This window comes from Megascapheus bottae, chromosome 9 (assembly GCF_031878675.1).
Source record: "Megascapheus bottae isolate mThoBot1 chromosome 9, mThoBot2.hap1, whole genome shotgun sequence".
NCBI lineage: Eukaryota > Metazoa > Chordata > Mammalia > Rodentia > Geomyidae > Megascapheus > Megascapheus bottae.
Genome location: NC_143517.1, coordinates 42,721,169 through 42,739,237, shown reverse-complemented (window position 1 = coordinate 42,739,237; position 18,069 = coordinate 42,721,169). Strand labels below are relative to the sequence as shown.

The 18,069-nt window shown below is 35.4% G+C and overlaps 1 protein-coding gene across 38 annotated transcripts in view; it reads right to left on the bottom strand.

Annotated features, from left to right (window-relative positions):
- Nucleotides 1–18,069, bottom strand: part of Rims2 (regulating synaptic membrane exocytosis 2) — a 385,455-nt gene that overhangs the window by 258,977 nt on the left and 108,409 nt on the right. For all 38 annotated transcript variants that reach the window (XM_090339238.1, XM_090339190.1, XM_090339201.1 and 35 more), the window contains one exon: nt 13,819–14,129. In XM_090339238.1, coding sequence (XP_090195364.1) covers nt 13,819–14,129 — 311 coding nt within the window. The remainder of the gene's footprint in view (nt 1–13,818; nt 14,130–18,069) is intronic.

Sequence of the window (18,069 nt, the reverse complement as noted above, 5' to 3'; positions counted from 1 at the left end):
ATAGGGTGAAAATTGATAAGTATCTTCATTTTTTAAACAAAGTCCATGAAAAATGTCCTGTTTTCCTACAACTCTCTTTTGCAACAAAAGATACAGATTGTCAAAATGGACAAAACAGAAAAGACTTAGGAATTAAAAAGAAACACAGACAAAGAAATGCAACTATAAATATAAAAACTACCACATTATATGGGGTGCAGCCATATCAACTAGAAGAACGTAACAGCCACACAAAAAGCTTCTTAGCTTGGAGTAAAGTGTTCATAGTGTAATAGGAGAAAGAAAGCTTTTAAAAGGTACATGTTGAACCTACAGTACTTAGTAACTGGCCACCAGCGTGTGAAAGTAATCCAAAATAACTGGTTATTCTCTTAAGAAACCAAGAATGAAAGCAAAATAATACATCGAAAATAAAGCACCAAAGAATAAGTTCCACATTAAGTCAGCAGGTAAAGGAGTCAGCGAAAAGGACTAAACAGAAGCCTAAAAAGTAGAAGAAAAAAATCACAGGAGTTTGGTGACCTAGACACTAATAAAAGACGGTGTTATAACAGAATAATATGATCAACTCTATGTTATATATCCTGACATCCTGATTTTGAAGAATTACAGTCCTTAGCTCTTTGCTTCAAAACAATTCTCCTGAAATAGCTCAGTTGGCCTGAATTCACTCACTCCACAGGAGCCATATTCAGCCTCTGAAATTATCTGAGAAGAGACACCTCTTTAGCTTTTCTTAACTCAATTTATTCCCTTAGTGAAAAGTAAACAAAAAAATTAAATCTTTCTTCAACTAAGACCTTGTGCAGATAAATTCATGGAAATCACATATTATTTCAATTCAGTTGTTTTTGTTGTTGTTGTTGTTGTTGTTTTGCCAGCCGTAGGCTTGAACTCAGGGTCTGAGCACTGTCCTTGGACTTTCTCAAGACTAGAGCACTACCACTGGAGCCTCAGCACCATTTCTGGCTTTTTTCTATGTATGTGGTACCGAGGAATCGAACCCGGGTCTTCGTGCATGCTAGGCAAGCACTCTACCACTAGGCCAAACTCCCGGCGCTCAATTCAGTTTTTTAATTGTATTTTATTGTCAGGGTGACGTATAAAAGGGTTACAGTCAGGTCATGGGTAGTTACTTCTTGAACATTGATACCCCTTCTCATTTTTTTCTCCCATTTTCCCTCCTAACACTCCCTCCTAATCATTTTGTTTTTCCCCTTCCTTTCCCTATTGATTTCAATTCAATTCTATCAATTAAAAACTACAATTGTCCTGGCCTCATGAAAAAGCAAATTTATCTGATTAATATCTTTATTAATCAGAGATCACAGCTGAGTGGAGATGATTAAGGACCAAATCAGAAAATAAAGCATGATGTATCAAAAATCTATTAATTCTGAATCTAGCTTTACTCTTCCTTACCAGTTCCTTCCTAAATACCTAGTTTTTTTATTACTGTGGATTTCAGAAATTCTTTGGATCTAATGATCATTAAATAACACAAGTGAGGAAACAATTTTATTACTATATTAGTTCTTATCTTAAAAGAACTACACTTGAACATGTATCTCAGTCCAGTTACTACTCTATTTTTCTTCTCTTCTTCACACTAAAACTTTTTAAAGAACTTGTATACAGTTTGTCTAATTACTTCCTAATTTCAAATTCTCTTCTCAATTTAAACTTATTAGGATTTGCTCTTTAATATTTTATTGAGATTGCTCTCAACAAATATATCAAATTAAACAAATAATATCTATTTTAACATAACTTCTCTTAAGCATTTAATCCTACTTCTGTTTTCCATGATTCTAAAACCATTTTTATTCTTCATCCTCCCGTTTTCCTCCGCTGGGTGGTAATTTTTTCTTATATGTTTACCTGGCTCTAACTCTGTTCCAAGTATTAGGAACATACAGTTAGAGCTACATTATGGTTCTTTAGTTCTTTAGTGTTGAGTCTCGCCACATATAACATAGGTCCATAACTATAAATATCTTCTGTATTTTTTAGTCTCTTTTTGTGTGCTGATTCTAGGACTTGGACTCCAATTTAAAGTCCCACACTCTCATTGGGGATTTTTGCTATTCTCTGGCATACTACCACTTGAGCCATGGTTCTAATCAAGCATTTTGCTATTGAATTGGAGCTAGTTTCACAAACTTTTTGCTCAGAATGGCTTCAAATCATTATACCCAGACCTCGACCTTCTGAATAACCAAAGTAACAAGTATGAACCACTAGCAGCAAGCTATATTTATGTTTTTACTTTATCTTCTCTAAAATTTCAGACTCATTTATCCATTTGTTCCATCAAATATATTGAAATGGATATTTCAAATACAACATGGCCAAACAGAATTTTCGATTTTCCAACCCAAACCTCTTCATTCCTAATTCTTCCTCTCATAGAAAAACACCATGATTTATCCTTGATATCCCTCGTTCACACTCTACCATATATATCCCAAGTATTCAATAGGTTCTATCAATTCCACCTTCAAAACAAAACCATGTTCAAGAAGTAATGTAGCCACTACCTGATGAATGTAACTGTAACCAGTCTATACATCACCCTGACAATAACATTAAAAAAAGTCACACCCTGTGTCTCTTAAATCCAGTTAACCACTCAATAACTGGAAGTGGCAGAGTCCTGACCTTGAGCACACAGAGGCTCAAGGCCAGCTCTCAGGCTCTCAGTTCAAGCCCCCCAACCAACAAAAAAAAAAAACATCTAAATTAAAAACGCTGTTACCTCACTTTGTTACCTGATATATCAGATATATTTGTATTTGGTTATTTGAAATTGGATAGGGAATGGAGGAAAACAAGCTGATGGGTGGGGGTGGGAGGGAGGGAAATGGGGACCAAGACATGTGAAAGGGTGTCAATGTATGGGAATTAATGCAACATCTATCTGGCAAATATCATGTAACCCTTCTATTAATTACAATAAAAAATATATGAAAAAATATAATTATCTTAGATATATGGATACCACTGACCTATAATAATATAAGGAAAGTATTAAGAATGTTTAGTTATGTTATCCAATAACTGTTATTTACAAATTGCATTATGACAAAGGTCATAACTTTCCAATTTAATATCCAATAAGAAGTATTACTGTCAATCATTTCCAAAATATGTTTTTTCTTATCTCTACAGAATGACTGAAATATGTGAACTAAATAAAATCACATTGTGGCCGGAGCGAGCGGGGCCTGAGCTAGAAAGGGGGGCCTAGCCAGGCCGGAGCGAGCGGGGCCAGAAAGAGAAAGGGGCCAAAAAAAAATAAAATAAAATAAAATAAAATCACATTGTACATAAAAAAACGCTGTGTATAATTGTCAACAAATTTTACAAAGGAAAAGATATATATAAACACGAAAACAAAAAGAAGTTTGTCTCGGTCATATGATCAATTATAAATCTCATACTTTCTGAGAAAAGCAAAGATCAAAATATGTGTTAGTAGAAAGGTAAAATATTTCAAGCCAAAAAGTCAAATCTTCATAGTCTTCAGCTTTCTCATAACTAACTCTAACTTAGTAAAGGCAACCAGAAAAAAAAAAACAATTTTTTCCTACATTTCTGCTGAGAATTTCAGTCACTGACTGAAAATTGTCATTATTTTAAACATCTTATTCAAACAAGGTGCAAAAAGCAGTCATTTTTGCATCACAATTTTGATTTCCTGTACTACAGCCTTAGTTATATAAAAAATTAATGAAGAAAAAATTAATGAAGAAAAATAAATTGAAACAAACATCTAAAGAATAAGCATAGATGGGATGAAATATACTGAAAGAAAAAAACAAAAACAGAAGAGGGATTGCATCCGTGGGGGGAGGGAAGGCGATTGCTCTAGAGCTTAATTTTCCAGTTCAGGCACTGTGTAATTAGGTAAGCACAGTGAGAACTACTCTACAAATAATCTTCAAACCAACCTTGAAAAACTTGCTTTCTGCACTGTGTTTCAAACTATACCTCAAATCTTCTAGCTGTGGCAAATAATATATACAAACAGCTTTCAGGTACATATCACAGAAAAAAATAGGTAATTACAATAACAACAATATTAATTCTCTATAATATATTTTTGCTATTTTCATTTGAAAAACTAGTATCTGCCAGAAAAGTCCACATAAATCTATATTAATATTTTAACAAAAAAACTATATTCTAAATCTGAAGATAAAATCTATCATCATGTATTGAGCTATCTTGAGATAGATGGGAATAATTCATTCTCCAAGTCCTCAAGATTAAAAGCAGCCATAAAAATTAAACAAAAATACCTCAGGGACATAACCACATCTGTAAATATTAAATATTGTATACACATGAATGCACACATAAAATACACATTTTAAAATTAGGCAAATTTGATAAACTTTTACAAATGAAAAAATATATTTTAAAATTTCATCGACCAGAGTCCAATCTTTTATTGCTACAGCAACTTTAGGATATATGTATCACTAAAAATATGCTAGGATCATTTTAAGAAAACCCTGGCTCCAGTCCATTACGGGATTTTTTTTGCCAGTCCTGTGGCTTGAACTCAGGGCCTGAGCACTGTCCTTGGGCTTTCTCAGGTCTAGAGCCTCAGCACCACTTTTGGCTTTTTCTATGTATGTGTTACTGAGGTCTTCATGCATGCTAAGTAAGCACTCTACCACTGGGCCAAACTCCTGGCCCCACCTATCCACTACATATTAAATACATTGCTACCAATTCCTCCTAGAACTAGAGTTAAAGGATCTTTTGTATCTGTTTACCATGAAACAAGGAACACAAGCAAACACAGCGACAAGGCCGAAATCAACTAAAACCAGAAAGACACAAAGATTTCAATACAATTTAGATTACTTTGTGTAATACTGGCAATATTTTTTTTAAAAAATGACCTGTTTTCAGTAGAGGAGGAGATGACTTAAAAATCTAATTTCAAATCTAGCAGTTCTCAAAGTAAAACTCAGTGACCTCAGCAGGGCGCTCTGTTCCCTTTCAGAGGATCTGGAGAATCAAATCTATATTTCTAATGCTTTTTTTTGGTATTTGCTGTTTTGATTCTCATTTTCTTTTGGACACACACTGCAGTTTACCAAAGGATATGGCAAGTCAAACCAAACAGGCCAAAAATTTCTGTAATAATAGGCTAAGGCACATCATTACAATTTCTAAGAAGCAACAGGATATTAGAGTTTGATCTTATAAGTAGTGACCTGTTTTAAGGCATGTTAAAATGTTTTATGTGTATTATATTTTATAAAGGCATTAAAGAAGACAAAAGTACACAAAAATCAGAGAAAATTACTACATTCCTTGAATAAACTCAATTTTAAGAAAAAATAAATATCGAATAGATTAAATAAATTCAAAACTTAGGCCTTGTAACATATAAAAAGTATAAACCCAGCCATGTTCTCTCCCATCTGTAATCCCAGCTGCTCAGGAGGCTGAAATCAGAGGAACCTGGTTCAAAACCAAACCCAGGCAGAAAAGTCCATGAGACTCTTATTTCTAATAAACTTGTCAGAAAAATCCAGAACTGGTGCTATGGCTCAAGTGGTAGAGATGCTAGCCTTGAGTACAAAAAGGCTCAAGACAGTGCCCAGGACTTGAATTCAAGCCCCAGGACAAGCAGAAAAAAAAAAAGGTATAGAAAAGTTAGCATGGGTGGTAGTGATTATCTCCCTAGCACTTAGGTAGCAAAGACAGGAAGATTGTGAGCTCAAGTCTAGCTTTGGGTACACAGAAAAACAGTCTCAAAGAAAGACAAGAATAATAAATGTATGTGTACACACATAAAGATGTAAAAGGAACCAGGCCCCTCAAGTTGCTCAACATTTTAATAGGAAAGTGTACTGAAAGTTAGATAGTGATAAGTAATTTGATAAAGGTATTCTTCCTAAACTAAAAGATCATTCTTCCTGGTAAAATACAAGAAGAGTTCTTGCAAAAAATGTGAGCTGGCCTTTAAAAATATAAAAAATAAGACTTAGGCAGATGAGCAAGGCTCATCCTTGCTTAAAAATCTCAGCACTTGCAATTTCTCTGCCTGAAATGCCCCTCCTTCAGGCACTCACGTGACATACTTCTTAATCTCCTTCAAGTTTTAATGTTAAGGAAGCCCTATTTAAAATAAACTGCTCTTTACGGAACCCCCACCCCCCGGAAAAAAAAATCCATTTTCCTCTTCCTCTACTGCAGTTGTTACTTAACATCAAAGGTAAGAAAACATGTTGTACCATTCACATTTAAGTGAACAGCACCCCCTAGAGTTCAGTACAATTAAGTACAGAGGCCTACCAATATTTATTGTTTCCCCAAATTAAAATACATTCTCTGTGAGGAAATATGTTTATATTTCTCAACATGATACCTCAGCACCAACCAATGTGTGATAAATATTCAATAAATATTTCTGAATGACTACATTTATAGAACATAACTCTAGCTAAGATGAATAGTATGGATACTTGCAGTTCTGAAATAAATCAAGTTGAAGATGCAGCTCAGTAGTAGTAGAGCTTGCCTAGCATGTAGGATGTCTTGTGTTCAAAATCATCCCTTAAAAGAATGATTTATTATTTATATACGTGGCCAAACTATTTTCTTCAGGGCCAAAGACAGGAAAGGTTGTAGGGAATGAGGTGAAGAAAGGATAATGATAATGTTTTTACTCCAAAAAAGAAAAAAATTAAACTGAAAATTTATCTCCAATTTGGGAATTTTAAAAACTCGCTTCAATATTTTAAAAGTGTCTTACATATCATATTTTCCCACAAAGCCTAAAATATTAGAGGATTAAACATTAAGTGCAAAAAGAGGAAGTATCAAACGTGACCAGAAAAAGAGTTTTATCATATCTATACTTTAAAATGATGAGCCAGGTGCCAGTGGCTCATGCCTGTAATACTGGCTATTCAGGAGGCTGAGATATAAGGATGTGGTTCAAAGCCAACCGGGTAGGAAAGTCCATGAGACTCTCATCTCCAATTAACTACCAACAAGCCCAAAGGAGGCCTGTAGCTCAAGTGGTAGAGTGCTAACCTTAAGCAAAAGGCTCAGGGACAATGTCCAAGACTTGAGTTCAAGCCTCTAGACTGACACAAAAGTGTGTGTGTGTCTGTCTGTCTGTCTGTCTGTCTGTGTGGCTGTCTGAGTCTATGTTTGTGTCTGTGTGCATGTATATGATTCTGGAGACAAGGTAGAACATACAGTAAAGCAAAGTAGAAAAGGAAAGTAAGGAAGCAAGACAAATAATTCCTAAACAAGGCAGTAACAACCGCTATTAGAAGAGAAGAGCTGGACACAAGACACATTACAAAGATTGAACTGGCCAAAATATATCATGTGAGAGTCAAAAAGAAGAAAATGAGAAAATGATGCCTTAGAATCTTTACTTGGGTCATCGGCTGGGCTAGAAAAATGACACGGATGATGCTACTCTGAGAATAAAAATATACATAGGGTTCTGAACATTTTAATTTTGAAGTATTTGTATAAAATTTGTACAGACAGTCAGAAGGGCTAGGATGTAGCTCAGGGCAAAACTTCCTGGGTTCGATCCCTAGTGAGAAAGGAAGGAAGGAAAGGAAAGGAAAGGAAAGGAAAGGAAAGGAAAGGAAAGGAAAGGAAAGGAAAGGAAAGGAAAGGAAAGGAAAGGAAAGGAAAGGAAAGGAAAGGACAGGACAGGACAGGACAGGACAGGACAGGACAGGACAGGAAAGGAAAGGAAAGGAAAGGAAAGGAAAGGAAAGGAAAGGAAAGGAAAGGAAAGGAGGGAAGGGAAAGGAAAGGAGGGAAGGGAAAGGAAAGGAGGGAAGGGAAGGAAAGGAAGGAAGGAAGGACAAAAAATACAGTTAACATTTGTACAGACAGTCTGATACATAAAAATCTCAGAACTAGATGCAAACACTTGGGAACAACTGTTTTGACTATGAAAAGACACCACTTCCTGAGAAGGCCTATTTTTTCAGACTGTCAGATATAAACCTAGATTTACTAGTCCAAACCATCTCTCCAACAAGTTCAGATGAAACAACACAGAATTGTGAATCACTTGCTTTCAAGACACACCTTCGCCATCTGGTGGCATAAATGATAATATGAGTTTATTCTTATTCAAAAGCTAAAATGATCCCTTGTTTATCATTCTACTTACCAAGAACATTTCCATAATCAGATTATAGGAAAAAGCTCTCTCCTTTTTCACTTGTCTGATAACTGCTATTTTTTTTTCATTTTTTACTATGGCTTCTAATACATTCAAAATAAGAAACTAGTAAATTATTATTGGAGAAAATATAACTTTCCTGTTCCTCAAAACCTTATTATTCCTCTAATTCACTCATTGAATAATTCAATATATACTATAAGAAAATTAATTAAATGGCTTATTTTTATTAGAGTCATTCTTTGAATAGATTTATCTGTGGAACAGAACAGAATATGCCCTAATGCACAATAATTCAATGATAGAGTTCATTCAGAGACAGTATCAATTCTTAAGTTCTCAGTCTGAGTTCAACTATGTTACTATATATTATCTCAGAACTTAACTGTATTTTCATAGTTAAGTTTTGTGACAATCTCTGTAAATTTCTTGTACTTAACACTAATTTCCGAGTGGTTGTATATAATTTTTCATCATACTTTCAATATGACACTGCTATAAAGTTCTTTCCAATCATTTACTCTATAAATTACAGAACAGCTGAGCAGTAAAACTGTTAGAGAAACACTGGAAACAGATGAACTGAAAAGAACAGAGGTGATTCCAGATACCAATGGTTTATGCCTGTAATTCAAATTACTCAGGAGGCTGAGATCTGAGGATCATAATTTGATATAAGCTCAGGCAGAAAAGTTCCATGAGAGTCTTATCTCTAATAAACTACCAAAAAAAAGGTGGAGTGGAGTTGTGGTTCAAGAGGTAGAGCATTAGTTTTGAGCAATAAAAGCCCAGGAACAGCAGCCAGGCCTAGTTCAAGCCCCAGAACCAACACAAAAGAGAAGAAGAGAAAGATATTGAATAAATGGGGCACTGGTAACTCATGTCTGTAATCCTAGCTACTCAGAAGACTAAGATCTGAGGATCAAAGTTCAAAATCAGGCCAGGCATTAAAGTCCCTGGGACTCTTATCTCCAATTAACTACCAGAAAACCAACCAGAAGTGGTACTGCGTCTCAGGGATAAAGTGCTAGCCTTGAGCTGAAGAGGGACAGTGTCCAGGCCCAGAGTTTAAGCCCCACAAGCAACCCCCCCAAAAAAGATATTGAATAGAGCAATAGTATTTTAAAACATAACTCCAGTTGTTCAGAAGCTCTATTCTCATTCTTTTCCTAGAGCTATGTCAGACACTCACCATCCTTCTAAGTGATCCCTCCTTTGTGGTAAAAGCAAGCTATCTCCATTTAGTCGATCTTTTAACAACTATTTAAATAGAGCCACTGTCAACTGTAAAATGCTAAGAATATAGTAATAAGGAATAAATACCCTTCTTGCATCACAATATTGTTTTTAGTTGTTCAAGTCTTCAATTTGTAGGGAAAAAATTTCAGTGACCTCTTAATGTGTGAAAGCATTCCTTTTAAGGTACTTTTGAAAGTTTTACTACTTGCTGGTTAATGGAGCAATAGTTAACTTTTTAGGTTCTATACTGTTTGTTAATATATATATATATATTAATAATCAAGAGAAAAGGATAGCCTTTTATCTAGAAATAATAATGTTGCACAGAGTAACATGTTAAATAACCTTCTATAACTGATTATCAGCTTTAGGATTTCTTAAAATAATTCTACTAACTTTGAAATGAACTAATACTACTCTTTCTCCAAAATGTTTGTTCTTTTGCAGATATGTTCAGTGACTGGGCGCCCTCTAGTGGACATGATGTGTCAACAGAAATTGTACAAGTTACAATTAGTAAAAGTACATTTTCATTATTTAGCACCTTACTGATTAAATATTTCAAAAGTATTGCTTAAAATTATCAATGGTTTGACTATATAGAAGTTGGTCTGTTTTCTTGAAATAAGTAAGTATTTTAAATGTCAATATGTAGATTAAACTGAAGTAAACTTGAATCTTTTTTATGTTTCCTTAAGAGACCTATAAATATAGTCACAACATGTGTTTGTATAGTTTTTACAAGGCATCCTAGGCAAATGTAAACTTATAACAGTCAGTATTTTATTATTTAATCACTTAAAAGGTAACTTTAAAAAAAAAAGGTGCCAGTGGCTCATGGCTGTAATCCTAGCTACTCAGGAGGCTGAGATCTGAGGATCACAGTTCAAAGCCAATTCAGGCAGGAGTCCATAGACTTTTAACTCTTATCTCCAATTAATGACCAAAAGGCTGCAAAGTGGATCTGTGGCTCAAGTTGTAGAGAGCTAGCCTTGAACATAACCGCTCAAGTACAGCATCCAGGCCAATTTCAAGACACAGGACACGTGCACACACACAGAGCTTTCTTTCAAAGCTTATATTGTATTTTTAATTTTTTAGCATTGGCTAAAGGAAATTATCTCATTACTTTAGATGATCATTCTACCAAAACAAAGATTCTGCAAAAAAAGACGTCAGCCAACTTGACAATATTATAGCTTATTGCATTCACTATGCATCCATAAGCACTAAGTATTTATTGAATAAGCATAATTTGCCAAAAGTGATACCAACTAACTGTACAAATGAAGCACTGAAAATATGGGTAAACTCTTGAAAGGAAATTTAAAACTACCTTAGGTAATCCTATGAGCTACAAGAAAACACAAAGAAATGATTCTCTGAAAAACGGATTTTAAAAACTCAAACAAAAAAAATTACTGAGCTGAAAAATGCACTAAGTAAATGTTTAAATACAATAGAAGTCATAAAGAAAAATCAGGCAGAATGATTAGTGAGCTCATAAACAGGGTATTTCAAAAAATAAGGTAAAGGAGAAAAATCAGTGAAAACTGCTCAGGAATTTTGCAACAGCACTGAAAGAACAAATATTTAAGCTATTTGGGTTCAAGAGGAGCTTCAGAAGAAAACAAATTAAAAGTAACAATAAAACATCTCAAATATAAAAGATACAAATATCAAGCCTGGAACTGGTGGCTCACATCTGTAATCCTAGCTCCTTAGGAGGCTGAAATCTGAGGATTGTGGTTTAAGGCTATCCCTGGCAGCAAAGTCTATGAGACTCTTATCTCCAATAAGCTACTCACCTTGAGCCAAGGCCCTGAGTTCAAGCCCCAGGACCAGTGCACGTGCATGTACACACACACACGCGCGCGCACGTGTACACACACACACACACACACACACACACACACACACACACAGTGGGAATAAGACCTTACCTATTAATAATTACCTAAAATTTAAATAGATTAAATTCTCTGATAGAAAGAGGAAGCCTACCTGAGCCGATTAAAAAACAAGATCCAACTATCTATCGCTTACAATAAATTCATTTTGTATATTTCTCTTGTTCAGAAATAGCAAATATATTCCTATGTGAAAAAAACACTGTCATATCTTTGTAGAAAAACAGTAAACTATACTTACAATATAATTCAAAATTTCAAACAGAAATGTTTGGAATAATCGAAACAATTTTTAAAAAAACAACCAAGTCAGGGGCCCAACACATCTGGTTATAATAGTATACGCCAGTAGTTATCGAAACAATGTGGTACTGACATGAAGACACATCAATGGAATGGGATGAGATGGAAAGACTGTATATATGGACTCACTCAAATGTTGACAACTCATTTTGGACAAAAAAGCAAAAGTAATTCATTAAGAAAAGAATAATACAAAAAAAAGAAAAGAATAATATTTTTAACAAACAGACCAGTAATTATCTCAATGTTCCCCCCAAAAAGTAAGCTTAACATTTTACCAAACTTTTTAAAATAGGATAATGGACTATAGATCTAAATGTAAAATCTAAAACAACAGTATTTTTTTTTTACCAGTTCTGGGTTTGAGCTCAGGGTCTGAGCACTGTCCTTGGACTTTCTCAAAGCTAGTGTTCTACCACTTGAGCCTCAGCACCACTTCTGGCTTTTTTCTATGTATGTGGTACCAAGGAATCGAACCTGGGCCTTTGTGCATGCTAGGCGAGCACTCTACCACTAGGCCAAACTCCCAGCCTAAAAACAATAGTATTTTAAGAGAAAATACAGAATATGTTTTGAAATGATAATATGCCTAAACTATAAATTTTAGAGAATGAGTCAGAATACATCACCTCTCAGATTCTTAGGGCAGGTAATAATTCCTTTGACAATACACAAAAAGCACTAAGTGCAATAGTGAGTTATACATCACCAAAACAAAATTTTTCTTCATCAAAAGATAGTTGAGCCGGGAGTTTGGCCTAGTGGTTAAAGTGCTTGCCTAGCATGCATGAAGACCCAGGTTCGATTCTTCGGTACCACATGCATAGAAAAAAAAAAAGCCAGAAGTGGTGCTGAGGCTCAAGTGGTAGAGCTCTAGCATTGAGAAAGTCCAAGGACAGTGCTCAGGCCCTGAGCTCAAGCCCAGGACTGGCCAAAAAAAAAAAAAAAAGATAGTTGAACTGTTTAATCAAATATATTTCAAGAAATTTCAAAACAAATTTTTTGCAGTGCATATAAGTTAAAGGAATATAAAGCATTCCAAAAATAATCCTAAGGCACAAAAAGACTTTTATTTAATACATAGCTCAAGAAGAATATGAATGGTTACTAAATGCAAGAAGAAATGGCCTCTATTTGAGAAATGCAACTCAAAACAGAAGTGAGAGCTAGTAGCTCTCACCTATAAATCCTAGCTACTCAGGAGGCTAAGATCTAAGGATCAAAATTTGAAGATAGTCCAGGCCAAAAAATTCATAAGACTGCTTGTCTAGAAAGAAGGAAGAGGGGCTGGGAGTTTGGCCTAGTGGTAGAGTGCTTGCCTAGCATGCATAAAGACCCGGGTTCAATTCCTCAGTACCACATACATAGAAAAAAAGCCAGAAGTGGTGCTGAGGCTCAAGTGGTAGAGCTCTAGCTTTGAGAAAGTCCAAGGAGAGTGCTCAGGGCCTGAGCTCAAGCCCAGGACTGGCAAAAAAAAAAAAGGAAGGAAGGAAAGAAGGAAGGAAGGAAGGCAGGCAGGCAGGCAGGCAGGAAGGAAGGAAAACGGCTAAAAGAAGACATACGGCTCAAGTGGCAGTTTCTAAGTCATGAAGAGAAAAAAGTAGCAGTATGAAGCTTCCAGTACTGCCCAAGAGGTGGGACAGGAAAGAACTACAATGAGCGCTATTTCCATTAGGACTATGATTTTTCTTGTTATTGTTTTTTGTTGTTGTTGTGGGACTTTACTCTGAGCCTGGGCACTGTCCCTGAGCTCTTCAGCTTAGGTTGAAGTCACAGTGCCACTTCTGGTTTCTGGTGGTAATTGGAGATAAGAGTCTCACAGACTTTGGTGCCCAGGCTGGCTTTCAATTTCAGTCCTCAGATCTCAGCCTCCTGAGTAGCTAGACTTATAGGCATGAGCCACTGGCACCTGGCTTAGGAAAATGATTTCTAAAAATCAGTTCCCCCATTTAATTATATTCCTTTAAGCAGGAAAGATGTTTGACAACACTCCCACATCAAACACAGCCTAGCATAGCTCAATCTAAATATCATATTCAGTATATGAAAAACATACAAGCATTAACATTACATTTGGGCAACTCACTATTGTCTAAACATGCCATTGCATTTACTTCTGTTTAAAATGAAGATTAATAATAAGCAATTTACCTAAAGATTAAACAAAATGTTTACCTGTCCGAAGCTATGTCACTGGTAACTTGGTGCTTCACTTCTGACCCATTTTTAATAGAATTCTGTCTTGTGAGCCCATGAGATCGACTTTTCTCCACTGCAGGTACAGAGAAGTCACCTGAGGGTCCCTGGAACTGGGCCTGTTCATGTAGTTTTGCTTTCTTCTCCTGCGGTGCCTCCTCATTTCTCTGTCCTCGAAGAATCTTTTGATCAGGTTGCTGTGGTGTATTAGATCCACTATTATAAAACCATGCTCCTGATTTAGTGAGGATTTCTTGTTGTTTTCGGCACAAATTACATACCCACATAACCTGCCAAAGAAAGCATAGGAAAAAGAAATTATTCTCTCCAAAAGTTAGAAACAGACAAAAAGAGAAACAGCAATTCAAATCAACAAAAAAAAAATTACATGGTTATCCTACTAAAATGAAAATGCAAGTAACTGCCACTACAAATTATATCCTTTAATTTTGTCAAAATAATTATAATGAAATAAGCAATACTTACTGAGACTAGAAATACTACAAAATCAAATTACTAGTTTATTTGTATTACTGTTTATCTATATTTTTATATTTATTTAATTACATGTGCAATTAAGTATACAGAGAAATGAATTTTGAAGCTACATGTTAGAATTTAAATACTAATTAGAAAGAGGGTGGTATCACTACCTGGAAAATATAACTGTAACCCCTCTATACATTGCCTCGACAATAAAGACAATAAGGAAGGAAGGAAGGAAGGAAGGAAGGAAGGAAGGAAGGAAGGAAGGAAGGAAGGAAGGAAGGAAGGAAGAGAGAGAGAGAAAGAGAGAGAGAGAGAGAAAGAAAGAAAGAAAGAAAGAAAGAAAGAAAGAAAGAAAGTGGTGTTAAAATACTAATACTTATTTTTCTGAATGATTTTGAAAGTTGGAAACATTTTATATTAAAATGTCTGCTATATAACAGACTTCTATTAAATCAGTTGTCAGTATTAAGGTCATTTATCACCAAAAATACATGCTGCTTGAAGGGACTTTTATTTCATTTACATAGTTCCTAATGCATAAAATTAAGCTAAAAATATTATTATCTTAGTAAACAATCTATTAATTTTTCATAATTTGTAGTAATCCATTTGATTTTTTAATGTGGTTTTAAAAAATCATAAAATTTACTATCAACCATTTTTAAGTGCATCCTTTAATTGATTACATTTACACTGCTGCAAAATATAACTCAAAAACTCTCAGAAAACTACCCTTTTCCCCTTTCTGATCCCCTGGAATCACATACATATATGTGATAACCACTTCTGATGTCATCTTATGACTGACATATATTGCAGGCTTCTTTTTTTTTTTTTTTGCCAGTCCTGGACTTGAGCTCAGGGCCTGAGCACTGTCCTCGACTTTCTCAAGGCTAGAGCTCTACCACTTGAGCCTCAGCACCACTTCTGGCTTTTTTCTATGTATGTGGTACCAAGGAATTGAACCCGGTTCTTCGTGCATGCTAGGCAAGCACTCTACCACTAGACCAAACTCCCAGCCCACCAGGCCTCTTTTAAGGTGAAAGACACACTAGATACAGAGCTACAAAATAATTGTAAAATAAACTTAAATTTTAACTTTGTTTTAAACAGATTATTATGTATATTTAAGTGACACACTATGCCAAATATTTCTAAAATAAGTCCCACTTGGATCCCCGTACCCCAGATCTCCTACTGAATTGAAAACTTGGGGTGAAGGGCACAGAAATCCGTGATGTTTCCCCTGCCAAATTCTCCAAATGATTCTGATATTTGAGTTTGAGAATCAAGGTTTGTTTTGTGACAAAGATTCTCAACTCAATACATGCATGGGTTGCAAATATTTCCTGAGGGCTCAGTAAGCCCAAAGGAGCACATGAATATTCTTACCACAGTTCACCTTAGTAGGAACTATTCATGGTACATGTAGTGGCATTTCTGTTGGAAGCATTACTAACTTTATTTTCCCCATCTGTTAACACCCACCAAGCATAATTTATGCAGGATTGTGATGAATACTATTCAAGAGTGTGTGTTAATATCTTTCTGAAACTCCTAGGCTATCCCATTCATTGACCTTTTTCTCACTATATCATTTAGGCCCCTCTAAATGGCTAGCTCCTAGTATCTTCATATTTCATGACAAATGCGATTAAAATATCTTAGATATAAGTATGCATATAAATATCCATGAATATGTTCAAGCCTAGTGATATAACTGGCCCTGTATTTATCAAAAAAATGTAGGCCTTATTTACCCAATCGTCCAGAAACAAGGACATACTAAAGCCACTAGCACAACCTAGATACATAAGGCCATATAGTATGATGCTAAATGAAAGGAGCTCCAGGATGTAGAAACAAAAGCCACATAATGAGTGATTGTTGTCCTTAATGTTATCTCTCATCTCTTTTGCTGTCCCTTAGCTATTTCATATTGTTACAGTATTTCACCTTGTTATCTGATATATTGTATATATGCATATTTAGTTATCTGAAATCGGACAGGGAAGGGGGGAAAACAAGATGAGGGGCCGGGGTAGTGGAGGGAAATGAGGACCAAGATGTGAGAAAGAGTATCAATGTATGTGAAGTAATGCACCCTCTATCTGGTGAATATAATGTAACCCTTCTATTAATTATAATAAAAATATATAAAAAATCTTGACAATTCAGGATTTCAAATATAAGGTATTATATTACCTTTCAATCCTAAATATGCTGATTTTTAAATCACTGTTCACATTATGACATAAGGTTTTAATGAACCACATTTGTCACTGAATAGTAATGCCTAGTTCTACAAACCTCTTTGGTGAGGCTGAAAAAAGCATTAATAAAAACCATAAAAATAACTACTCTAGTTGGAGTCTGGAGGTTCCTCAATAAACTAAACATAAACCATCCTTGCAACCCAGACATATTGCTCCTCAGCATCTAACTTGAACATCATCATGAGCCTGGATATACTAAAGACACCTGCAGATCCATGTGCACTGAGGCGCTAGTCCAAGAGATGAAAGCAAGCTGCATGTCCCACAACAGATGAGTGGATCCAAACAGTACAGTATCTATACACAATGAAATTTTACACAGCTATTAGAAAGAATAAAATAATGACATTTGCAGGGAAATGGTTGGAACTAGAATAAATCATGTTAAGTAAGCCAAGCTTAGAGAGACAAATGGTGCATGTTCTCACTAATATGCAGAAATTAGACTTAAAATACATTGAGATATGAAAATCACAGTATTCTAGATATTCACATAGTGAGAAAAGAGGATACTCTTAGGAGAGAAACACAAAGGTACAATGCCTAAGTACCTCTTCATATCTATATAAAAAATACATACTGGTCCTGGAGTATGGCCTAGTGGTAGAGTGCTTGCCTAGCATGCATGAAGATCTGGGTTTGATTCCTCAGTATCACATATATTGAAAAAGATGGAAGTGATGTTCACGTGGTAGAGCTCTAGCCTTGAGAAAGCCCAAGAACAGTGCTCAGGCCCTGAGTTCAAGTCCCAGGACAGGCAAAAAAAAAAAACATACTGAAACAAATTCCAAGATATGCAAACAAAAGACCTCCGTTTTTTTTTCTTTTAGTTTTTTAGTTTTTGATGATTCTGTCTTCTTTATCCTGAGTATAGTGCATTCAACTGTACATCATCAGAAGGGTTGAAGAGAGGGTACAGAATTTGAGGAAAAAAGAGTGAAAAAGTACAGCAGTAGAGCTCACTGAATTCTGATGGAAGTGAACTATACAAGTCATGGGTGGAGATAGGAGAGACAGACTGGGAGAAAATGAGGGAAGTGACACACAGTGCAAAAGGAAATGCACTCATTACCCGACACATGTAATTGTAATCTCTTTGTACATCACTTGTATTATAACAATAAAGTAAATGAATAGTTTAAAAACCACAAAAATGATCAACATGATCTAAATATGCTAGTTCATAACTATAATCCCAGTTCTCAGAGGCTGGGGCAGGAAGAAAAAATATTCAGGCCAGCCTTGACAACATTGTTGGAAGCCAAGTGCAGAGTCAGGCTGGCCCATGAATCTGCATCACTGAGTAAGATAACCACACAAAGAAATGAGCTGTCATGGATCAACACCATGCCTAATTTTGAGCTATATCATCGGTATTGTAAATCACTTTCTGCTGAGACTTGATTACCATTGGGTATGAATGTGTTATTGTTTTATCACTCTCTGCTGAGACCTATAGTGAGAG